At 42.9% G+C, this 25,473-nt stretch overlaps 1 protein-coding gene across 3 annotated transcripts in view; it reads left to right on the forward strand.

Moving 5' to 3' along the window:
- Window positions 1–7,369, forward strand: part of RNF152 (ring finger protein 152) — a 43,397-nt gene extending 36,028 nt beyond the window's left edge. For all 3 annotated transcript variants that reach the window (XM_032117193.1, XM_032117195.1, XM_032117184.1), the window contains one exon: window positions 2,780–7,369. In XM_032117193.1, coding sequence (XP_031973084.1) covers window positions 2,975–3,586 — 612 coding nt within the window. In that variant the 5' untranslated portion in view covers window positions 2,780–2,974 and the 3' untranslated portion in view covers window positions 3,587–7,369. The remainder of the gene's footprint in view (window positions 1–2,779) is intronic.
- The last annotated feature ends 18,104 nt before the right edge of the window (window positions 7,370–25,473 follow it).

Genomic DNA, 25,473 nt, shown 5'->3' on the forward strand with positions numbered 1-25,473 from the left:
TTACTGATGATCCACACCTCTGATTATTATTTGAGCTGTTTTGGGAAAGTATGAACAGTTCATGTCATGTAGGTGGTAAGCCCTGTCTTAACCTTGCAGAGGTACTGATGTACATCTGCAGAAGGAGTACCCTCCACTCTGTCCTTGGGCAGAGTAGTCTTGGGACTAGGGGAAATGGTTTTAAACTGAGAGTAGGTTTAGGTTAGATATTAGGAAAAAAATTCTTTACTGTGAGGATGGTGAGGCACTGAACAGGTTGCCCAGAGTAGTTGTGGGTTCCCCATTCCTGGAAGTGTTCAAGACCAGGCTGGATGGAGCTCTGGCAACCTGGTCTAGTGGAAGGTGTCGCTGCCCACAGCAAGGGGGTTGGAATGAGATGATCTTTGAGGCCCTCCTATGATTCTATGATAAGCCTTAATTTCTGAATTTCTAGGTGTTAGGAATTTGTCTTGCAATAATACTGCAGTATTACTATATTTTGTTCCCCCACCTCTGTTGTCCTGTGATCAGTCCCTTGCCCACCTTGGGTGTCACTGTGTGACGAGGGCAAATGACACAACAATGGTTTTGGCTGATACTTGATTTTTTTGATAGATTTGCAGATAAAGCAGGTAAGAGCTCAACTTTGACTTGGATGGTGCATAAGTGCAGACTTTGTATGGATACTTCTGTTTAAAATGCAAATCTGCTGGGTTGCTTTTGGCTGAAAACTGGATCTGGTGGATTCAGTGATTCCTTCCTGAGTTTCTAAAACTAATTTCTATTCTGGCCTTTGTCTCTTAATATGTTTTTTTCAGCCAGAAATTGCCCAGCATCATGGATATCTCTTTCATTTTTCTCTCTCAGCTGCATGCTAGTCTATTATCATGTCAGCTCCTTTCTTGATAGTCTTCCTTTGTGTGTGCCTATACCATAGGGATATGGAGATAGTAATAGATAAGGAAATAAAGAAGATAAAACCTCTCCTCATTTTCTTTCACTTTCCCTTGGTGTGGCCTGCACACAGGCAGCAGATGTGTAGCCCCTTCTGCTGCAGCAGTGTTCAGCTCCCCAGCTGAACACGGAGTATCTGTTGATGCCTTTGTGTAGCATGGCGCTGGTGTGGAGCAGGTGTCCCATGGGCTTCACGGTGGTGGGGGTCTCTCTCAGCAGTGGCCTCTGTGCCACACTGAGATAAAGCATCCCAAAAGTGCTGGTGGACAGTGTATGCCAGTTCCTTCTGCAGGCACTGTACGTGTTTCAGAAGCTTCTGCCTTCTTAACTGCAACCCTCACTCCCTCCTGAGTCAGGATTATCACTGCATATTTGTTGAAGCCTCTTGTGAGCCAAAATCCACTGCTGTTACAAAATCAGCAGCAGGGCCAGTTCTGCCAATGTCGGTGATACCAGTCATCAGCATCTGAAGAGATGACGTGAATTTTGTTTTCCCTATTTAAATACTGCTGAAGCAGGATACAGGACAGTGAGGTCCAGAGCACTGTCCTGCATTGCAAACCCCGTGTCCATGCCTGACTTCTCTTCTTAAGCTACAATATTTGTTTTACTGACATCAGCCATTGATTAGTATGTTGCAACCTAGTTGCTATAATCTAGAGAGAAGAGCAAGAAATTATTGTATAGAAAGGAGGAAGTCCTCTGAAAGCTGTGGTCCTTGGGTGCTAACTCTGGTTTGGCAATAACGTTGCAATAAGAGAAGATCAAAGGTCACCCTGCAAATATTTTGGATTTTCTTTATTCTCTGGATGCAAATGCAGGCTGATACTTTTTCAAACACAGGAAGGAAGTAAGGGTAAAATGTTGTAAAACTGTCACCCCCCTCATATTAATTGTGTTGGGAGTGACCAAAATCAAACAAAGCTAAACTACGCACTGTTCAAGTAAACACAGATGCCTTTTTTTTGGCAAAGATGTAAGTAATAAGTGGGAAAATGCGAATTGTAAAGGGAATCCCTTTGTAAGGAATAATTTAGAGCAAGATTAGTAACAATTTGCTTTTAATTCAGTGCATTATCTTTCTTTGTTATTTTTCTGTTTTATTTCTGTTCTTCATGGTGTTCAGTGGTCCTCGGTCTAAACAGAGCCTTTTGTCACAGGTGAGGTTTTCTTTAGTGAGAAGGTTGTTTCAGAGGGCTGTGTTCAACAAGCTGCTTGTGTAACTGGGCAAACAGTTAATTTGACTGAAAACGATACCGTTCTTTTTCATTATGTGCAAATGTAGGTGTTGCAGTTCATTTGTGCACAGGCACAAGTTCAGGAGCCTGTGGAAAAGCTTCCATTTAAACATGCTTTTTCTTTCCCTCACCTTTCATACAGACTTAGCGGTTGAGCCAAATAGCTAAAAGTCCTCAGGGATTTAAAGGATTAAATGAGAACAATTGTTTTGGCACAGGAAGGGCTGAAAAGTCCTGGAAATATGACAGGAGGTAGTTGCTGTGGGACCCGGCTAGTGAACTATACAGCCATTCCTGTTTATGGGCATAAATGGAACTGTGAGTGGTGGACTGATGGGGTGATGGGGGTTTGATTGCTGGGAAAATTGGGGAGAAAAAAAAAAAAGAAAGGAAACCTGGTGATAGTACTAATGACTGACCTGAAGCTTTGCCACTGGGCTGTTAGCTGAAGCTGGTGGGAAGATGCTTTCTAGTGAAGGATCGCTAATTTGTTTCTCCCACCAGATAACAAAGCCAATGTTAGTTTTCATTCCCTCTTGGCTGGACTGTTATGTTCCCACTGGTTCCTGTGAGTAACCTGTTCCTTCACGTTTTTCTGTTTGTCTCAGGTACTGAAAGTTTCAGGCCGGAGGTTTTCCTGTGCTCTCCGTAGCTGCTGCCCAGTGCTGCCCTGAGGAGAAGCAGTGTTGTGAAGGCGGGTGCTGCCCTGAGGGAAAGCAGTGGGAAGGCTGCTGCTCCTTGCCTACAGGGTGTCAGGGCCAGGCTCATCGCAAGGCCTGCTGGGCTTCCCTGCACCGGCCACCATGGAGACCTTATCCCAGGACTCTCTGCTGGAGTGCCAGATTTGCTTCAACTACTACAGCCCCCGCCGGCGGCCCAAGCTGCTGGACTGCAAGCACACCTGCTGCTCCGTGTGCCTGCAGCAGATGAGGACCAGCCAGAAGGACCTGCGCTGCCCCTGGTGCCGTGGGATCACCAAGCTGCCTCCGGGGTACTCTGTGTCACAGCTGCCTGATGACCCCGAGGTGATCGCTGTCATCGCCATCCCCCACACCTCAGAGCACACCCCCGTCTTCATCAAACTCCCCAGCAATGGGTGCTACATGCTGCCCTTGCCCCTCTCCAAGGAGAGGGCGCTGCTGCCGGGAGACATTGGCTGCCGCCTCCTGCCCGGCAGCCAGCAGAAGTCCCTGACGGTGGTGACGATCCCCGCAGAGCAGCAGCCGCTGCAGGGCGGCCTTCCCGCCGAGGCGGGAGCGGAGGAGCCGGACCGTAGAGGCGCTGTGAAAAGCTCCACCTGGTCGGGGGTGTGCACTGTGATCCTGGTGGCCTGCGTCCTGGTCTTCCTCCTGGGCATCGTCCTCCACAACATGTCGTGCATTTCCAAGCGCTTCACGGTGATCTCCTGCGGCTGAGGCGGCAGGGGCTGTGCTCCCCTGGGGGTCGGGTTGGGTTGGGTTGGTGGTGATGGTATTGAGCGAGACAATTCTGTGCAGCTTTCCCCAGTGACTGCAGGATGCCATGCACCAGGGCAGTGGTGCCTGCCTGGCTGTGGCCCCTGGAGGGGTGGCATCAGGCCTCTCGGCAGCCTGCGGGGAAAATCACGTCCCGTGTCTGGCAGCAGTGACACTGAGGAGGACTGCATGTGTCACCATAACCATTTATCAAAGGGACTGCAACTTCACAGTGATCTTTTTTTATTGTGTTACAAGATTAAAGACCTCTGTGTAGCTGGTTATACTGTGAAGTATACAGTACGGGCTCTTCTTTAAACACAGTATATTAAAATCAAAACTGCTCCACAGAGAATGAAATGAGAACTGGCGCACAACTGTACGAGGTGTTCAATACCAGTCCACACACACATTATTTGTTAATGAGGGAAGGGAGGGAGACTCATGAAACAGAGAAATCATTTAGCTGGTAAAGCGTTTTATATGTTTTAAACGGCGCATTAATTAAACCAAGTTAGGGAGTTGTACAATAGTTTTTAAAAGGAGGCATTTTACAAGCAATCATTTCTTTCCTTGGTATCTGTTTTTTGCTTCTGTTTTTCCCCATATTTCCCCATTTCTTTCAACTACAGGGAAGTGGTATTTCCAGCATCTTTTATGTGAAGGAGCTTCCAAGAAGGGAAGCAAAAGTGGGCTAGAAGGAAAACCTAAAAATGCAGTCAAAACAGTTCTACCTAACTGGCTTTATGGAAAGGATGGCTTTGCATGGTAAACATTGGACATGCTGTTTTGCCTCTAGTCTGGCTGCAGACTTCCTGATGACCTGGCCTTCATAGCCATTAGTGAAGAAATGGGTCATGAGAAGTCCTAGAACTCCTGTGAGGATGTGATAACATATTGCTCTTAATTTTCTGCAGGTTAGGTTTACTTAATTGTTTTTGAAGAATTTAGACCCATTTTACCTTCCTCTTTCCTGGGAGTTGCAACTGAGCACCCATGGCTGGTGTGACAGAGATGTTGTTCTAAGAAAGCTTCACCATCGAAACTGAGACCAAGGACTCTTGTATACCATCATCTAGTAAGAGGCAGTGGCATATCTTGGAAAAGAATCCAGGCCAGCCTAACCTTTTACTGGGTGGGCCACTCCTCCTAAACTGCTGTGGCTGTCCTGGTATCAGAATGTCTGGGCGAGCATAACAGAGCCTCTTCCCATGTTTCAGTCTTACTAATGTTGATGTTCATAAGGACAGATTTGAAAAACAAATACAGGAAGTGTCTCCCTCTACCTGTGACTGTCATGAAACCCCAGTCATTTGCAGGTGACTTCTTGGGAAGAGCCAAATTCCTGAATGTTCACTGCAGTAGCGCCTTGCTCTAAGCAGTCCCACTAGCTTTAGTAGTACTGCTTATAAGTAAAATAGAGCCCAGCGTGAATTTGGGTATTTGGCAAGTCTGAAAGCTGAAACGTAGGTGAGATTTAGGGATTGGATCAAGGGGCACGTGACAGACCTTTAATAAGACAGAAAAATCTGTTAATTTGCACTGCTGCTTCTTGTGGGAAGAAGGCATAACCTCCCTGAAGCGAGAGTCCTCTTGTTGTCTGCCAACTGCTCTTTCTAGTACTTGGAGATTGCCGAATGCCATATTATAACATAGTTTTGACTATGCAGTGCCCAAGTTGGCCCCTTAATCGTCCTTGGTTTTCTGGTTGTGTCACAAAATCCAGTTGCTGGTTCACAATAAATACTCTCAGCTCCGACTTCTGTCTGGAGCATACCTCTGACTTCATGCTGGATTTCTTTCCTTCCCTTTTCCTAAACCACCATTTTCTTCCTTGATTCCCATTAACTGAAGAATAGAATATAGGGTGCTTAGTTGTGATGATGTGTATTTGGTCACACATGGAGAGGAACCATTGTGCTGATTTTTATCTACTGTCATATGTATGCATAGCACAGCAAAAAAAAAAAAGTCTTTAGATAACACACTCAATGCCTTTTTTGTGCGAGGCCCATGTGCAGTATGCCTTGATCCTGGTTTGCAAATGTTGTAATTACATGGACACCTCTCCGCAGCATGTTTCATTCGGTTGCAGTAGGGAACACCAGGTAGTCCCAAATGTGTCTTGTGAACGTGCTCGTCTCTTGTTGCCAGTAGGTAGCCAGATTTCTACTGACATCCATGCTACTTATTGCTGCTTATAAAAATCCTATAAAAGATCCTGCCTTTTATAAGACTCTTGAGGAACTGACCAGACACAGGACTTGACCCTCTACTGCCTTATCCTGTAGCAATTGTTGGGTGTGCCAGAAGCTTATGGCATAGGTGAAAGATGCTCTGAGAGCAGCGCTGGTGTGTTTTGCCCCAGCTTCTGCATTTGTTTATCTGAGTCATCAGTGAATGCACAAAACCAGCCGCGAGGCAGTGAAGGAGCAGGTCCTGGTGACACAGGTAATATTACCTCCTTCCAGCCATACCTGCCCGACGGAAGCTCTTGAGGCCGAGGATTCTCTGGCATTGCAAAGAAAGGCCCTCTTCATCTCCATAAGGAGAGTGCAGAATAAAAGAGGAATCAGAAATTAGGTTAAAATACCACACTGCATAACACATTATACAACAGGCAGCCCTGGAGTTTATCTGGAATTAATGATGTGTTATATTAGCAGAATGCCATCCTGTGCTACGTAACACAGTACATTGTTTCGTTAATATGAATTTCCTGTACTTTTGTGCCTGCTGAAGTGCATGTTTGACCTAATTTCTGATCCAGACATTTGCCTGCTCACAGCCTTGTGTAAGAGCAATAAGTAAAACCTCAAGATTTTTGCCTGCGTGTATGCGCATGGTGTGTATGTTCATTCCTTTTTATAAATAGGAGTTCTTGAAAAGTTTTTGTTCTGGCTTTAGACTGTGACTAGAATTTTAAATTTACAGCTGTCATATATGTTAGATCACCTAGCTTTTTTGCTGACTTGTGTAGAAATGAACTAAATAGTTTGTTGTAATGTACAGTGTTAAAATGTTTCTCAAGTATGTCAATAGTCATACTACTTTAAAAATGCAGTGCAGTCTGTCCCATTCCTTGGTTCAATACCTGGCATTAAAAAGTGATACTGCTAATATTTTTTTAATTATTATTTTAAAAAACAGCCTTGTCTTTGTAATTTTTCCTCTGTGGAGAAACACGTTTGGGCTTGTGCCAAAATCATCAGGTTCTGGGTTAGCTATTGTTCTCTGGTGTCCAGTAAGAAGTCACTGCCCAGTTCCACGAAAAAGAAAGACAGAAACTTACTGTGACACAGTACTGTTAGAGAAACCAAAACTTCTGTTAAAATGTGTGGGTAGTTATTCAAGCACCTGCATTTTTAGAGCACGTTACTTTGTATGAATGTGTATTTATTTGCTTCTTTAATAGGAAGGATGTGTGTGTTGGGGTCCAGCTTCAGTTTTTCTCCTGGATGGTCCCAACTTCCATTGTTGGCTTGTGCTTTGCTGGCAAACAGACTTTAGGGTTCACTCTGTGAAATTTTGTTTAGTGAATTTTAAAAATTCAAAATATGCAATTTTGGTATGCAGGATTTTTTTAGGAAATTGTGTGTTCAGTGATTGTTCATGCTTAACCAAGGTGTAAAGGAGCCTGTATGTTTTGTAAACATGGAGCAGTCATGAGTCCAAAGTTTCATCTTTATTAATGAAGCTCATTCTGAATAAAATGTTAGCAGGAAAAGAATGATAGCAAGTGAATTATGGTTCCTCTGTTATTTTGCCATCAAATGAAGAGCATGGGAGGGAATTTGGCAGAATTGCTCCATATTTTATGGGAGGGTGGCTGAAATTCATCACTCAGCATTTTAAGGCAATGTGTAAAGTATGGGTTGTGGTAAATAGTAAAAGGGCATTCATGTTTTAATTGGTGTGGAATACAGAATTATAGCTGGTGACTACTAAGCCACAAAACTTTTTATCTGTTTTAATCAAATTAAAAATTTTAAGTAAGTGTTTTGCTTATGGAAGCGAGGGATTGTTGGCCTTCACTTAAGCTTGCATTGTACAGACCGATGCACTGGTTCCCTGTTCCCTTGAGCCCCCCTTCCCAGTCACATGACTGCTGCAGCCATGGGCAGCCAGCGTTTTTTGATAGTGCAAGTGCTTTTCTGGAGTAGACATGGTCAATATTGCACACTGGTTTTGTTACATTCACAGCAGGACTGAACCAAACCCATACAATTAATACATGGTTTGAACTCTTTTGTAGGTGTCCCAGAATCAAAAGCTCCAGGAACCAGTGTATTGCATAAATTGAGCCAAGCCTGTGTTCTCTGGATCTTTTCACAACAATGCCAGGGAGCAGAGGATGTTGCTTCCTCACACTCATGAGAATGGATCTGTACCCGCCATCTGCAGCTAAACTAGCCCCAGGGAATGGGGCCTGTTGGCATGAGACACTTGCATGAGTACTGCAGGAGATTATACATATCGAGTGAACGAACACCTCTCTAGTAGATGCTGGGGTTGAAATGCTTCCTTATCCCAATTGCACAGAAAGCGTGGCTTGAGGTTTGTTTTTTCCAGACTTTTTCTGTGTGTGGATGGAGGGGGGATGGAGGGAAGAAGCAATTAATTTAAAAAAAAAAAATTGTAGCAAATTAACCCCAGCAGCATCTGGGAGGCTGTTGAAAGATCTGCTGGCCCTGAAGGCAAAGTTTTTAAGCAAGAGCTTCAGTAGGACAAGAATGCCTGGAAATGCAGTAGATTTAGAAGATTTAGATGCTGGTGACCTTTCTGGTGCTGTACGGTGTTTGTAGGCTTGTCAGATGGGCTTGTTGTGTTCTCTCTTTGTCTCTTTACCTCTTGCATGCTTGTGTCAACAAGCAAAGCTTCTTGCTTCAGCCTCAGGTCAAACAATTTTCAAGACATTTCTTAAGTTGCTCTGAGCAACTCTAATGAAAAACAATTAACTTTCCAAGCTCAGTGAAATTTAATGCTTAATGAATGTTCAGAAAATGCATTTTTCAAGCATTTCCTTGTGCTTCAATATATTTTTATTGTAGTTCTAAATCCTGTGATTTTTTTGTGCTAATCATGTTCCTGAATATCAATTCAAGGGATTAGTTAAGATCCACAGGCAGAGGAAAACATTTCCCATGCATCCCACAGTCCCCCTTCAGATCTACATGAGTCTGTTTTCACTCTCCTTGTCCATTTCACACTGGAGCACAAAGGCTTGGAGATGAAACGGGAGTTCATGGGCATGCACGGAGCACCTACACATACGAGCACAGGGAGGCATTCCCGTACTCGGGGAGGGCATGCACACAGCACATGCTCATGTATAGTCAACAGGGGTCAAGAGGGCTGGTAAAAGAGCCTCAGGCTCTTCTGTGTGAGGAAGGCCATGTACTTTATGGTGCTGGGATAGTTCGGTAACATGAAGCTTTGTTACGGCTGTGTGGATTTCCTCTGGGATTGAGTTGCCACCCCCTCTGAGCTGTCTCCTGCAAACCGACTCCTACTGCTGTTGGATGGAACTCTCTGCTCCCATGGGTGACGCCTCTTCTGGAGTTCAGGTGAGGAACCACACATTCCTCTGTCCCTTTAGGCTGGAATAGCCACCCAAAAGGGAACAACCAGATGCCTGGTCTTTTAGTTTATAAGGAGTTTGTAAGACCAGCTGAAGTTCTGAAACAGAACTGCATAGAGCACTCTTAAAAGCTAGAAGGCAACATACAGACTTGGCGTAACTGGCTTGAAAGAGTGAAGACTGGGTGGAGAAAGAAAGGACACCTGAAAATGAGCACACAGTTAGACACTAGCCTGGAAATTCAGATCTGTATGTGCAAAAACATCCACTGGGCATGTTTTGCAGTGGCCTGCTTATGTCATTTCTGTCAAATTGTATCTCAAGAATGTCACTGAAACTCCAGATCTTGCTTTTCCTTCAACACCTTTAATCTGGGAAGCAGCCTATTTCAAAAGTGCAGTTTTCTACCTCACTGAAACACTTAATGGATGTACAGAAATTTTTTAGGGTGCTGAATCATCACTGAAGCTCAGGACTTGGACTAAAGTTGAACAGGAATTCAGTGCGGGAGAACTGGGATAAAAATGCAAAGTCTTTAATTCTCAGTGTGTGCAGTTGAGTCACATTGTTTAAAATAAAAACTTTGCATGCATGTCTCCCACGACAAATAATGAAGTTGGCAATGCTGATAATGCCAAACATCTGAAGACAGGTCTTAATGAACCTAGTAGATCTGAGAAGCTGAAGACAAAAGAAGTCACTGTTTGGTACAGTTACTGCACTCAAAAGAAATAGGTTAGGGGTCTGTAGCTTTCTGGCTTGGTTTTCAAGATTAAGTAAAAAAAAACCCTGAACTGAGAAACCTGAGTGGTTTCAGGCTGAAGGTTATTTACATTTCTATCTTGAGAGTTATGAAAAGATGATGTGTTGTCACTGCACTCATCAGTTTGGGAAGCATTGCCCCATAGGTGCCTGCATGCCCTGACTGAGTCTGAATCTGCTTGAGAAAAATCTGGATGTGCCTCAAGATCTGAAAAAAAACCAAGTACAAAAAAACAAGAAAAATAATCTTCTGCAAGATGGTTTGAATTCAGGTGTCATTGTAAAGTGTGTGATCTCACTGAAGAATTTAAAAATGGTGGTGAATCTTGCAAGGCTGTCAAAGCAGTCTGTCGTGGTAGACACATGGAGCTGGCTGGCTACAAGCATAACAGGGAGATCAGTTCCCAAGTAGGGCCAATTTGCTGATTGAATTGCAAATTAATAATTTCTCGCCTAAATTTTTTTGAATAATGGTTGCAGATGTTTCTCATAGATTGGGTAAGGAATGTATTTAAGTACTTGGGACATGATTCAGAAAATATGCTGAGAAAGCCCTAAAGTATTAAATCTGAGGAAGCCAAAGGGATTCAGTCACAGATGATTAAATGCTTTCTTGAACAGAGGTGGACTTTACATTCAAGTGTTTGTTTCTTGATGCTTGGCTAGTCTGCACAATTCTTAAGGAACATTTGAAGTAAAAAGCTGTGCTTTGGGGAAGGCTTTATTTTGAAATTTGAAAGTATATTGACTAGGAGAGGCTCTTTAATACCCCAAGGCAGCTGTTTTCAGTCATTTGAGTCTAAAAACTTGTATTTCTGTAGCTCCTGTTTTTAATTGCTTATTACGACATAGCTGTGAATTCTTAATTTATAGTGGAAAACCCCACAACCTTGCAGTTCAAACCCACACCAAAACCCACCTTAAAAAACTTGGGAGAAATAAACTGAATTCTGATCACTTCTTTTCTGCTATGCTGAAATGTTGAGGGATTTGCTAAACCTACAGGTTGATAAAACTGAATCCCTGCTTAATGGTATTTGCTAAACCAGCTAACAGCAATGGATATATAGTGTGTTCTTTCTTTTTGACCTCCCCTGGTTTAGAGAAGACAAGATTTGGACAGTTGTAGCTGGATTGAACAGCGTGATAAGAGTTGTAAAATGTTACCAGCAAGGAGTGTGGTTTTGTGATAAACAAAGGATTGCAACACTGAATGTCTTTTGGCAGCCATCCAGGCGGAACAAGCATGCAGCAACTCCAGCAAACAACCCCTGGGATCGAGAGAAATGTCAGGAGTAGTGCATAAACAAGGATATTTTTAATACCATAGATACTGTCTGTTATTGTTGATACTTGACATCTTTGAGTTGGGGTTCTTTCTTTTGTCCGTTGTAACAAGCAGCCTAAAAATCACTTTGTGCTGCTTCCTTAGGAGCGTGCGATCTCCTGATTCCTCTTCTTCAGCCCTTTGTTTGGGCCGTGCTGTTTCCCTACAGATTTGCAAGGAGAAACTTACCTTTGTATGTGTGAGTGACTGCAAATTTCTACTGCATTTTCAGTGATGAAAATGGTAACAAAGTCTTCACAGAAACAGGAATTTCTCCAGGGCTCGAAAGTCCTATTTGCAATACCTCATTACCTGCTATTATCATAGGTCCTCTCTAAATCAGTATTTTGGATTATTGTTTCTTTAATATAGTCCAAATATTTTTGAAAAAAGCAATAGCAGAACAAGATAAAGCAACTTGGAGACTAGAAATTATTTGCACAATCTGATTTTTAAGATAGGATCATTAACATGAATGGATTTTTTTGTTTGTTTGCTTGTCTTCTCAGTGGTTTTCTTTTTTTTTTGTTTTGTTTTCTTCAGTGTATCAGTTACATTAATTTTGAGATTCCACTTCCTTTGGTGAGGGAGGGAGATAAGGAAAAAGAAAATCCATATTCATGGCTCGGATTAGATCTGCTGAGTTCCAAAATGTGTGTATGTGCTTCTGCTTTGTAAAACCTCATGAACCTCCTAACAGCTGAAAACTGCTGTAGCACCAAAATCTTAACGAAATGTCACGTGCTGCCTAGTAAGTTTAAAATGCCTGCTGAAATGTGCAGAGCCTGGACTTTCTGGCTGTCAAGTACAGAGAGCACTGTATGTGGAATTACTTGTGACTGTCAGTTCTCTGAGACCCAACTTGAGTCTTATGCCTCATTTAGAGCCGTTAGCACACTTGGGCTCTGAGGCTCTGTCACATGTCCTAGATGCAGTGGCAGCCCTAACTTTAGAGATCTAAAGCAAGCAGCCTTTGGTAAGGAGACATTTACTAATTTTGCAGGCAAATTATCCACCTCCTTAAGAGATTTTTAAATCCTTGATTTGGTCAGTGACTCACCTTTTGCCAAAGGAAATGGAAATTTGGTTAAATCGTCCAGGTTCTGTCCTACCCTGCTGTTCTTGCTTGGTGGCCCAGAGAAAGGAGGTGTCCTGGGAGGGGTGTTGAACCAGGTGATGGGATGTGACCCACCACAAATCTCTGTTGAGACAATGGCCCCATAAGTACATACCTCAGATAATGCTCCTTGCTGGAATGGCCCAACTTGACATCTCTGGTAAGAGCATAGGGTTCCTCTGCTGTAGGTAGGACTTTTAAGCTTTAAAGGAAACGGTAAAATTCTGCAAGATTCCTTCAGCTGTCTAAGTTGACAGAAATGTAAAGATCTTCTGGCCATCAGGTGTTCTGCAAACTGGAGGACCTGCCCTTCTAGTCAGCTTCATGTGAGGAAAGTCCCAAAGTAACCTGCCTCGTGGCCGGGCTCTGTGGCTGATGCTGCCCTGAGAGTTAACGCGCTGCTCAGATGCTGTTTTGTGTAGCCTCTAAAAAGTATTTCTCATCCTTCCCCTCCTCCCCCACTCTCTTTTTGCTTAATATTGTTATGGAAAAAACAAAAACAGACACTAAGAAAAACAAAAAGAAGAGTAAAGCTGTTATTCATTCAGGCCACGTTTATACCATCTGTTCTGTATCTATTTAAACTCTGTTGGGAGAAAGCAGAGGTGCCCCTGAATTTCAGCTGTGCTCCAAATGAATCCCCATGGGCTTCCTGTTTTGGAGACTAAACCTTGCTAAGCAGAGGATCTCTGAGAAGAAAATTTTTTTTTAAGTCCCAGGAGTGAGCAGATGCGGTTGGTGGTTGCTGGAAAGGGCAGAGGGAGCAGTGTCAGTCCTTGCAGGGAGGCATTCTCCCTGTGCTTCGAGACCAGCAGGCTGGTGCAGCACAGGGCAGCAGCGGGAGGGCAGGACTGGCTGCACACACACAAGTATTCTCTCGGGGTGCTGCTTGACAGCTTCCCTATGTGTATTTTGAGCTGCTTGCAGTTGGTATCCGTTTAAATTACTTCAGCTACTGTATCTCTGATTGCTCCAAAGACAATGCAAGTGAGCTGTAATCTAAAGCAGACATGAAAAGCTCATCCCCCAGGGCCTGTCTGCACTATCCCCATTAGCAAAGGTTTCTGTAGTACTAGGGGAGATAGGGAGCAGTGAGGATGGTTGGATGGTTGGGGTTTGTTTTCTTTTTTTGGTGAAGGTAAATAACCTTTGACAGGTGTTAAAACAAAAAGGCAAAGGAAAAATACTGAACAATCTTTATGTCAGCTGAAGTGTCCTCAGCACAGCTTTGAAGTGAGACCTAGTTTTCTATCTCGGTGCCAACTTTGAAGATGTGTGTATTGATTCACATAGTTAGTGTGTTAATTAAAACAAGAGCTGAATGAAGGCTTGTCTCTTATTTTAAGAACAGTTGCACCAGAAGCTGGAAGGTTGAGTCTAGCCTCGGGCATGCGGGTATTACATGGCTCTCCTAGAGCTCTACCACTGTCTCTGCTCCTTGTTTTACACTCTGTTTTACATGGTCCCTTGCCTTCCCCAGGCTCCCTCCCCAGTCCTCATTAATTATATTCTAGCTAAATAAGCAGGCTGGCAGTGTTCAGTGGCTGTGAGCTGAAGTCCTTGATGTTTCAGAAGCAAGAACAAGTATCACTGGTTTAAGGTAACTTTCCCCTTCTTTTCTTGTGAAGGGCCAAGCAGCCATTATAGATACAGGACCTGCTGGGCCACCATGTCAAAACCTTGCCAAATATTTACTTTATAAGTGTGAAATCAAAGTTTTGGATAAATCAGAATGTCTGGAGAAGCATTCTTTGCTTGCTATGTCTGCCCTAGTAGGTGTCTCAAATACTGCTCACTTTCTAACCACCCCCTTCTCCCTGCTTCTCTTTTAATACACGATACTTTTGTAGGTCAATCTCTGTAGTCTTGTCTTTTGTGTAGGTGGGAATGCCTCTTTAATGAGAGCAGTTCAGACACATTGGCTATGATTAAAATTCTTAAAAACTATTTTCAACAGACTAGTGTGTGCTTTTTTTAAAATACAAGAAGTAAAATTGGCTGGAACATTCACTCATTGGTTCCACTGAGAGCTTTAATAGAGTTGCACAGTAATTAAGAAAGACTGAGATCCTCAGCCAAGTTTCAGAGGAGTGGAGGTGACATTCAAGTGGTCCATCAGAAAGCCACTATTGCAAGCTTGTGAGAGAGAGGGAGAAAAATGAATGGCTTGCACTTCCCTTCTTTCCCTGGCCAGCTCTACTTCTACAAGTTTGATACAACTTTGGTCTTGGCTTAGGTACAAATCTCTGTCCTTTGGGACAGGACCTGTTGTGACATTTCATTGTGAATGCTCTGTGATGCCTGAGTGCTCATGCACACTCATGTCTATGCTCATGTGTGTAGATGCTCTCTTACCTCCTTAACTTACATACATCCTTACAAATATGGAACTAATGGGCTACTGGTATTAATGAATGTAAATCCAGTGACTTCAGAGCACCTCTGAGGAATTACAACACCCAGAGAGAAGACCAATAGAGATAGATAACATTTTATATTCACCAATCTCTGAAGTTTAAAGTCAGTGTATTATTCTGAGCAGAAGTGCAGCTTATTTTCTTTGTAAATATTCCATTTTTTTAAGCCTGATTTCCTATGGAAATGAGACATGCTCACGCATACTCTGCATCTGTATATCCCTTTCCACTGACCTTTCAAACCAGATTTAACAGTGATAGCTATCCAAAAGATAATTAAATTTCTGTTTTGATTATGTGTAGGTAGAAGAGTAGAGGGAAGAGAGAGACAGATCCTGTTAGTCCCAAATATTTGATAAAGCTGCAGTGTGTACTTGAGTCTCATTATAAAGACCATGTGGGAGATGACCCCCAATAAAAGACTCAAGCAGAAGAAAAACTCAAAGTGAAACTTGCAGTGAACAGTAAGACAGTACAGGAAATTAGATTTTATTTTTGCTTCTTTTCATGCAATTCCTTTTCTTTTGAAATGCAGCCTCTACTAGCATTTTATACATATATTTTAGTCTTGAGTGATGAATTTAAAGTGGCACTGGTTGGCAATATACAGCCTAAGGCAAATGGAGTTTTTTTTGTGACCAGAAACTGAATCTCTTCATTAGTAGAGTCATAACATAGCTTTCATGGCATCACTTTAAACAACTAAGCAATTTCACTGAGATGGGGACAGATACCAACTGGTAGAACTGTAGAGGCACATCATCAAAGGGAAATGCCTGGTAATGATGCGTCTGACTGGGTTTTATTAACAAAAGCAAGGAAAAACCATACAGTGCTCTGTCATTTATGATAGCATAGTAAATACGGTTGGTTTAGCTGGGATGAACTAGGAGTGTAAAATAAGTTAGGTGAGGTAACATGTTTTACTACTTGAAGCAATAGACAGAAAACTAATGAATTATTGTGCCCACAAGCTCCCCTTCTTCAAGGCTGCAATAAGAGTAGCCAACATCAAAACTAGATATAGGTGATTTAGTTATGCCGCTTACTCAGAGTACTGAGAGAGTAAGAGAGATACGATCTATGGAGGAGAGGAAATTTTGTTGAAGGCCAGGAGAGTTTTTAGCCAAACAGAACAGGTAGAGAGTGCAAGAGACAATTTCACTAGTGAAAAATTGAAGTGGTTAAGGGAGAAAAGGCCTGAGGGAGGCTTATAATTTGGCATGAAATACAGATATTCAGTAGGTCGCAGATGAAGAAATTTCAGGATCCAGTACAGCTGTTAATTCCAAAGCCAGATGGAAATATTCTCAAATAGCAATGTATTTTTTCCACTGTGCCATCAACAGGCAGGCATAGTGGACATTCCCAGTGTCTCTAAACCAAGTAATACCAAATAGGGCTTCTGAGTAAAGCTTGATATAAGGGCATTTGGTATTTTCAGTTGTGTAAGTCTCATATAAGGCAGATTTGTTCAAAGACTTGATACATTGCTTCAGTGAATAAAAGCCTTTTGTATGTCTTCGAGTTATCTAGAATAGCTTAAGGAGTGCAAAGCAGTGAAAACACATCTGGGGAGCAGAAATTGTGTGTCAGCAGTTACTGCTTCAGACAGATGGAGAATGATTAAGAGAAAGAACGAAAAAGACTGAACTGGGCTTACCTAGGGGTTGAATAACCATTAGGAGATGCAGACTCCCCTGAACCCTGCGCTCGTGTCTGTCCCAGACTGCAATGCTGGAATCAAGGGCTGCATCTCCAGTGTGAGAGTTACACATGCAATGTATGTAAGCATCTGGCAGACATAACTTGCTCCGCGTTGGTGTAACAGGCAGGTTTACTCTGCTGAGCTCATCTTTTGGTGGGATGTTTCTCTACTTCTCTGAGTAAAAAAGGAAAGCAAAATAGGGCCAGTTGTAGTGATTCTGCTGCTGGGCTTCCTCTCCATTGCCAGTGCAGGAAGCTGGGAGGAGGCTCCCCACAAGAAATGGAGTGAGGCAACAGCTGCACACAAAGGTATGAAAAATGTTGTTTCATCAAAACCACCCCCTTCCTACCAGCTGAAGTCATTATAAAAGATTGCTGGTAGCTGAAGTCTTACACAGGAAGACAGGTTAAATTATCACAGTGTTCTTCATGGCCTCCCAGGCAATGAATCAGTGAAGCAGTGAAGTGGGTTGTTGCTTTCACCATGGAGGAATTCATCACGGTAGCCAAATTAATGACTGCTTTTCAGAAGTTTCTCCTGGTATCTGAAGGACTGATTTGCTGTCTGCTGTTTGTTATCTGTGGCAGTTTTAAGTTTCACCTAGGTGAGTATATTGCTTTGTGTGTTTAATGCCTGAATCCAGCCTTCCTAACCTTGATGGTGTTCACTGCTTTGCTTTCTTCCTTCGCTGGGCTTGGTGATGATATCACAACCATTTACCCAGCCAAGAGCCAGTTCCTCATTTTGCCTTGTGGCTACATTAGAGTGATTGCCTCTGCCCCTTCGAATGGGCACGCTTGCAAGTTGACCTTGGGGTAGGAGCAGTAAGGCTGTAGTGTTTCACTGGTATTTTAGATGCTGTGTTTGAAGATGTAGCACAGGGCTCTCGGTGGCACTAGGGAAGGGGAACAAAGCGAACAGGTTGGAGGAATGGATGCAGATGAGCTTGTGAAGCTCTGACTGGAAGGCACAGCACTGACTGGCTGATTTGCACACATCCTGAGCTGGGCTTAGATTATTGCCAGCACTATCCTGGCCTGGGGCTCTCACTTGCAATTTTTTTCTCTCTATGCTGCTATCACCTGCCACAAGCTGAGACCTGTGGGGCTGCAGTTGAAGGCTGCCAGGACAGGGGCTGCCTGCAAAATGCAGTGGGTCAAATTAATCCTTCAGGAAACCTTACTGAGAAGAAGGGTGTTGGTTGTGTTCCCTGGCATGGCTGAAAAATATATTAGCAGAATAAATACAGTGGCAAGGCTGACAAATTATATTCAGCAGTTTTCACTCTGACACTATTTTTTAGCTAAATATCAAGTCTCCTAACTCATACAAAATAATTTGAATCTTTCATCAGCTTTACATACAGCTTTTGCTGCTGAGGCATCTGGATGAAGGGACTTGTCTCCAAGTCTGCTGTGTCCAGGACAAACGAGAATCCCTAGACTTCAACAATGAGGTGTCTCCTTCACTCAGTGACCCCCAGCTCTCCATCCTACTGTGCCGGTTTGGACAAATTTGGAGGAAAATATCTTCTGATAGAAGGCAGGTTACAACCATCCTCCTCCACCAGGTTTGGGAAAAAAGAAATTTTCTTCGGAGGAAAGTGAAAGAGATAAAAAAAATCTATTTAACAAATAGAAAACACAGGAAAAGGATAATAATGCTATATAATAAAACCTCTCGCTGGGGAGAGAAACCTGGGAAGATTTCAGAGTCCTTCTGTAGGTGTGGTCTCTCTCCTCCTCGGAGCTGGGTTGGTGTGGGCCCACTTTCAGGGCCTCGGTGGAAAATTCTCCTGGTGTGTTCTGATGCTGTTGAGACAGTCCAGAAGAGAAGGGAAAAACTGAAGTCCCAGGAAAACAAAGTTCAATTCTCCGTCTCCCTCCAGAGAAGAGGAGCCAAAAGCTGGCTGAAAAGCAAGAAGGGTGTTTCCTCTGCTCTTGCTGCTGCAGAAGCAGAGGAATGTATATCTGTGTCCTTGAACAACTGCTTTGAAAAGTTCTCTCAGTTTTTTCCTTTCCCCCTCTCAGGCTCAGTTTAAAGGCACAGAAAGACACAGAATTAATTTCTGGGCATAGGGCAGCGATAGGGGATACACATCATAAAGTCACCCCAAGACACCTACCTGTATCTGAGAAGATACAAAACAAAACTAACTCGAACAACCCAACCAAAAATGTGGAGGCTGTAATATAGAACATATTCAGGGGAATCAAGTGACACAAATAAGTAAACAAATCAGCGTTTTCATCCACTTCTGACCTGGTTAGAAAGCCAGGACAATTGTCTGTGGCATGCAATCCCAAGATGCTGTTCAGCTCAACAGCCTAATTAATGTGTCTCCAACCTATTTGGTTGGTCAGAGGTGTAGATGAGCACTTTATTTGCACCAATGTATCATCACTTTTGACGAATCCCAGTCATGCCTACACAAGGAGAACAATGCAACTTGTGCAGATTTTTGTGGTGGCTGCACAAGGAAGGTGGATAAATCATGGAGGCCTCATTCTGCCACCCCTGTGCTCACAGAGCGAGATGCCATGTCAGGAGAGGGATTTGGAACACTGGGGCTAACAGTGAGTGAAATACTCTCAGCATGGGTGAGTGTTCCTGAACAGCAGATTAGCACACCGAGCCAAGTGCTTATCTAAAATTAAGCCTTTTCCTCTACTTACACCCTGACATTCTTGTCTCCAATTATGTTTGTTTTGTTTGCTTTTCCTTTTTTCTCTGTATATGCAAATGCTGATGAGAGAAGTCTACACAGAGACCAAGGAATGGGTAAGGTCTGACTAGCACACTAAAATAAAAGCTTGGGTGGAGTTCAGTTGTTAAATACATATACTTTAAATATTATTGTCTCCAGCTGGGTTTGAAGTACTAATGTACCTAGGCAAGAAAACAAATTTATAATGGCTTACTTAGAAGTTCCTTCTCCAGGAAGATCTAGAATAAGCAGAACATAGCTTGAAACAAGGCCAGATTCCCTTGGAACTTATTGAAAGGGATCTTGTTGAAATCAAAACAGTTGTGTTCTAATAAATTAATGCAGATCCCATTTGGCATGGGGCTGCTGAAGGCAGCCCACAGGCAGACACCCAGTCCCAAAACTGCATTGCAGAGGTCCACAGTGCTGGCACCCCAGCAGGGCCAAATTCACTCGTGTGATCACTGGTTTTGTGGGGGCAGCAGCTGCTGACATGGCACCTCTACGTTGGTCTCCTGCCACACCATCCAAGCAGGGCTCTTCTTTATCGGACTTCCCAGAACTGGGAAATCCTGTGTCTGCTGGGAGTGTGGTTGGACAAAAGGAGCAGGGCTGGAGTGTTGGGGTGCTACAACTGAAGCAAAGGGAGCGTGCAGACAACTGCTGCTGCAGTAGCCCCTGTGTCAGGGTCCCTCTTCACCCTCTAGCTCCACAGCAGCTGGATTGGTTTACCAGGAGTCCAGTAGAAGCAAAGTAGGAAATTAGGCTGTAGGTGTTTTCCTGTGGTTGACAATCTGTTGCACTAAAAGAATTATTATTTGCCTATGTTAAAAGCCAGTTTTGAGGGGAGTGTTAAGATTTCAGCTTTCTCTGCTGGCATGTTTGGAGGAGGGGCGGTGACTTCGTTAGCATATATGGGCACCTGAACGCTGCAGAGGAGCTAAGGGCAGCACTGCTTCTTGGCCTTGCTGATAAGCATGTGGCATTTTTTGTAGGCACAAAATTGAATGGAGCAGCTCGCTGCTGGCACTGAGCTTTCTCTGAGATGCCTGATAACCATGCCCTGCTCACATGCTTCTGGCAATGATAACCAATAATGCTAAGGGCAGCAAAAATATTTCCCTCAAAGGTTAGATGGGTGTTGGTGTTCTGTCTCTTTATGGGCAGAGAGGTTCAGCTGCTGGGGTCACATGTCTGCCAAACAGGATCAGACACTGGAGAGCTGCCAGGTGAAGATGATGCATTCCTCCATCTTGTTTTCCATGAGTGCCCCATACTTTTCCTTTTGAAGCAGCAAGGCATACCTGTAGCATCAGGATATTTGGATGAAACTGAGAATCAGGCTAGACGGTCTAATTATCCCTGCTACCTTCTATAAGGCTCTATAATGCTGCATTTTAAGATGTGGCATAGGCTACTTGTTCAAACCTGAAAGAAAAACCCACCACTACCAACCCTCCGTATGGCACCTCCTGAAGACCTTGTGCAACAACTATCTTAAAATACCTTTTTAAAAATATGTTCAGGTGTTGTTTTAAATGAAGTCTCTGACCTTGATCACTTGAGAATATATAGCTGAATTAAAAATGAACTGCTAAAAACTTGTTTTAAACATTATCCTGCATTTCAGAATATGGCTTCTATGAAAACTGCATATATATTCAAAACTGAATTGTACATTAATGTATCAACATCAACCCTGTATATTAATGTAACTAAAACAACCCTTCAATTGCTTTGGAAATTATTTAACAGTTGACAAGTTCAAGGCGAAAGAAAGTAAAAATTTCAGACAAACATGGTTTTGTCCTTTACTTTGGTAATGTAGTTATCAGTGTTAGTAAATTGTTCCTCTTGTATTCCTGTATGGTTTTAGTCAAACAGGAAGTATGATGGAGGTATCATGTCAGAATTGGGTAAATTTGCTAATAACATGTATTCCTTGAAAGTTTGTGAAATAATAATAATAATAATGCCACAATTAGATGTTCTTTCATGTTTATCCAAAATCTATGTGTAAGTTCAGATATAGTGCAAGCTGAAGCATATTTTATAAATGTCCATGTGTATAAACAGACATTGATATATGTGCATGTGCATATATACATGTGTGTTTATTTTTAATGCTACATATATTGAACAATATCACATGGCATTGCTTGAGAAGCCTCTGCAATGCAGAATATTTTCTGTAAGGTTATAAAAGACTCATAGGGAAAAGCTTGCAAAGTCCTTTCATCTAAAATAATCACAGAATCATCATAGATTCACAGAATAGTTTGGGTTGGGAGGAACCTTAAAGATCATCTTGTTCCAACCCCCTGCTGTGGGCTGGGACACCTCCCACTAGACCCAGTTGATCAGAGCCCATCTAAGGTTGGAGATTTTACTCTTCAGTGCATCTCACCTCAACATGGAACTTTTCAGTTTTGCAAGGAGCATTCTCTCTCTGCTCTTTCATTCCTTCATGCATGCACACATATGGATGGATATACCTTCTGATAGGACGTGACTCCAAATTACTGGATAGCTGTACTCCAATGTTAAAAGAGCATCTCCTCATCCCTTTCATCTTGGAAATAATTTCATGTGAATGTCCTGTGAAAATTGATCTATATAATACACCGATGTAATATATGCACGTGAAAATCTGGTGGAATGCTTCGTAACAAAGCTGGATGAACATTACTGTCGACCATGTACTGCCTGTGAGTACTCCACTGTATTTTCAACCATCCTTTTTTTGCTCAGCAGGAAATTATTCAGAGGTATCTCAAAGCCAAAAGTGTGGTAAGCTGTGGCTCAATAGAAATTCATATTGATCATATGAATCTCTATTGTGAGGTCGTATGGATATGGTTTCTTTTTTGTGATCAATTATTTTTTTTAAATTAAAAAAATGCATTTGTTGGTACTGCACTCTTAAGATGATTGTTTTTGCTTCTATTCCTCTGACTAAATATTTGAGGGAAGCAAGCACAAATAGATACTCCTGAACTCATTACGTATTTAAGAGAGTGTCCTGGTTTGGGAGGACAGGGTTAATTTTTGCAATGGCCAAGAGGAGCCATGGCTAGGACCCAGAGGTTGTTCTGTATCACCTCAGGTCATTTTCCAGGGATGGAGAATGGGTCAGTGTAGTGTGGTGGAGAGAGAGTTTGGGTATTGTCAGGGGTGAGAACTCACGTGCAAATCCTCTGTTTCTTGCATAGCTTTGTTAGTAATATTGTTGCTGTAATTGTTCATTTTCAGATCTCATTGCTGTTTCCAGTAAATTGTTCTTTTCTCCACCTATGATCTTTACCTTTTGTGGCTCCAAATCTCCTTTCTATCCTGCTGCAGGGGAAAGGGAAGAGGGAGTGAGTGAAGGGCATGTAGTTTGGAGAGTCTCAGTGGGAGCACTGGATTGGGGAGTACCATCTCTAAACCATGGCACAGAGCAACTGGGGTAGTTTCCACTGCCAGCTGAATGCAAGTGACACTCTTGCACATTTCTATTGTTCTGTTGGTTAATGGAATCTTCCCCTTAAGCTACAACATTTGGAGTTTTTCCCCTCAAGCTTCTTTAAAGTACAGGTGGTACTAGAGCACCACATTTTCACACGTACAGCCCATAACCCCTCAATAACACTCGAGACACTGTAGAGGAATAATTGGCATGCCCAGGTTAGTTGCATTACTTGTAGCTGGGACCTGAAAATACGCAAAATGTTCTGTGGGAGACTTTATACTGGGGTCTCAACAGGTAAAAGAAATTAGGCTGTGGGGTTTGGAGACAGGGAGATTGCTGGAAAAGGGCACTGCAGTAAATCCATTATGCACACAAATGGTTACCTATGCTTGTAACCTAAACTGAGTTGCTGGCATTTCTCACTATAGGAAGTTGTCTCTATCCTCTCTGTGGGTCTTTCATTATTTTCCCTTCACCTGCAGCATGACAGTTCATTTTTCTATGCTTATGGTTGCTACCTCATGCAAGAAGAAAATACATAATTTCTGGGGTAATCTTGTGTGGAGGACCTGGCATAAGCAGATAAGCATGTTTTATTCTCAAACATTCTGACTGTTGTGAGAGGAAAGTTGTTAATGGAAGAGAGGGTCCTGTGGAGATGGAGCAGCACTGTTCTCAGCCAGCTTCCTATTCTGCCTTGAGGCTTGCACTCAGCATGCCTTCACTGACTTCCCCTCACCCCAACTCTGTTCCTGGAGGGCTCTAAAGAGCTTTCTGTGCATGCACAAACAATGTAATGTGAATGGTGCGAAAAACCTATTTTACATAAGAGGTGTGCACCAGATAAACTAGAAAAGGAAGTGGATTGGTCCCTTTCTCGCTTTCTCTGTTGACCCCAGACTTGGACCAACATGGGATCTCAGAACTGGTGAGTTTTTCCTTCTCTTTCTCCCTTTTCCGTCTTAATTTCTCTCCTCCTTTGCTTTGTCTTGGCAAAGTGCAGCTATCATATCCTTACCCTGTACTCCGTACTGAAGTTAGCTGTGAGGATTGGGAGCATGTTAAAGGTAATTGTAAAAGTTGAGAACTTGTTATTCAACACTTCTCTGATTACATATTGGGCTAGTTTCTGGAGTTAAGGCAACTATATAAAAAAAAGATATGAGATCCCTGACACATGGACTTTGTTCAGCCTGATGAGTATTTATAATGAACAGCATGCCCCCTCCTGAGTGAGCCGTGATATCCTGCCCATGCAGTTTTGGCCACCATGCAGAACAGTCCAGGTCCAGATGGAAAACCACCTGTAAACTAAATGATTGACATCCATCCAGTGACATTTCCCACAACAGAGACTGTCAGCTGGAGAAGTGCTATGCAACTGTATTTTATCCTTGGAAGGATATCCTTGGGTAGAGTCCTGAAAGCATCCACAGCTGTGAAGTGGAAGCGAATGAATATTGGGCTTCTCCTAAGCACTGCTGTGCTACAGGGCTTATTCAGGTTGTGCTTGCAGCCTGTGTGGTTTCACCTGACCAGCTGGAGCTGTACTGCCTGTTTTAGCCATAGGCACCCAAGCTCTGCTCCTTTTGTAGCCTGCACAGAGGAGTCCTACTTACAGTCCATCCAGAAAGCTCAAGGATCAGATAGCACCTCTCTCAATCCTTGCTTGTAAATCATCCAGGAAACAGTGTTTACCTCTGGGTTTAAGAACTGATCTTATTATGGTGTCTGCAGATGGGACTGACTGCAAAAGCAAGCTGGATGTATAAAACCAAAGGTGCCCCCTCTGGCCTTTAAAAGCAACAGAGAAGCTGCCACCTAGAAACCATCAGGGATGTGTACCTTTCTCTCCTGTTCTGAAACAAAGGATAGGTACTCTCCTATTGGCTTTTCTGTGAGATGACTTTCTGTGTATTGATTTTATAACCTTTCAACTGCTGTCTCTCAAGTCTTCTACACTGACAGCATTATGAGGATCAGCTGTATGGTCGGAGCTTGGAAAATATTTGTATCTTCGGTTCTTTCTGAGTCAGATGGGTTCACAAAATCCTTGGGGCTGAATGATGATATAATTTCTCACCTCTGTACTTCACAGGTCAAATTATTGCAGCTGCTCAGAGAATTGGAAGAATTCAGGCCAGAGAATTAGCCTTTAGCATCCATTTCTGCTCTTAGTGAAGTTAAGGGGAAATTCCTTCAGGATCGAAGTGGCTACCTGTTTGTGCACATTTGCTCATGCACTCATCTGCTGAAACCTGGCTGTATGCCACTATGTTGAATTCTGCACCTAAAAATAGATTTCTCTGCAGAAACAAGGGGTTTGTGTTCACATTTATTCCTTTTTTCCTGACTGATTGTTTCTGTCTGTCAGCAGCAACAAAGCCTCATTGTTTTGGTGCTCCAACTGGGACGCATTAAATGGCTCCTGTTTCCAGAAACTGCTGAGACTCCAAGTCCTTGAGATATTTGCCCATTAGAGTGCTTCACCCTGGGTAGCCCAAAATGGTGGCAGTTGCACCTTCCCTTCTTAGTAATATTTGCTTTCGATGCAGTTTTCTGCAACTTAATGATTTAAGCCCACCTGGTTTGTGATTGTTGGGGAGAAGAGACAGTAGATTGCTCTTCAGATACTCATCTTGGCATCTTGTAGAAAACACTGCCACTTTTTAGCCAAGTGATCTCTCACTTTTGTTCATTCTCATCCTGCTGACTGTTCGTTCTCCATTCACCAGGCTCACAAACAACCTCATTTTTCACACCTACTTCTCCATTTGT

This window comes from Corvus moneduloides, chromosome 1 (genome assembly GCF_009650955.1).
Source record: "Corvus moneduloides isolate bCorMon1 chromosome 1, bCorMon1.pri, whole genome shotgun sequence".
NCBI classification, from domain to species: domain Eukaryota; kingdom Metazoa; phylum Chordata; class Aves; order Passeriformes; family Corvidae; genus Corvus; species Corvus moneduloides.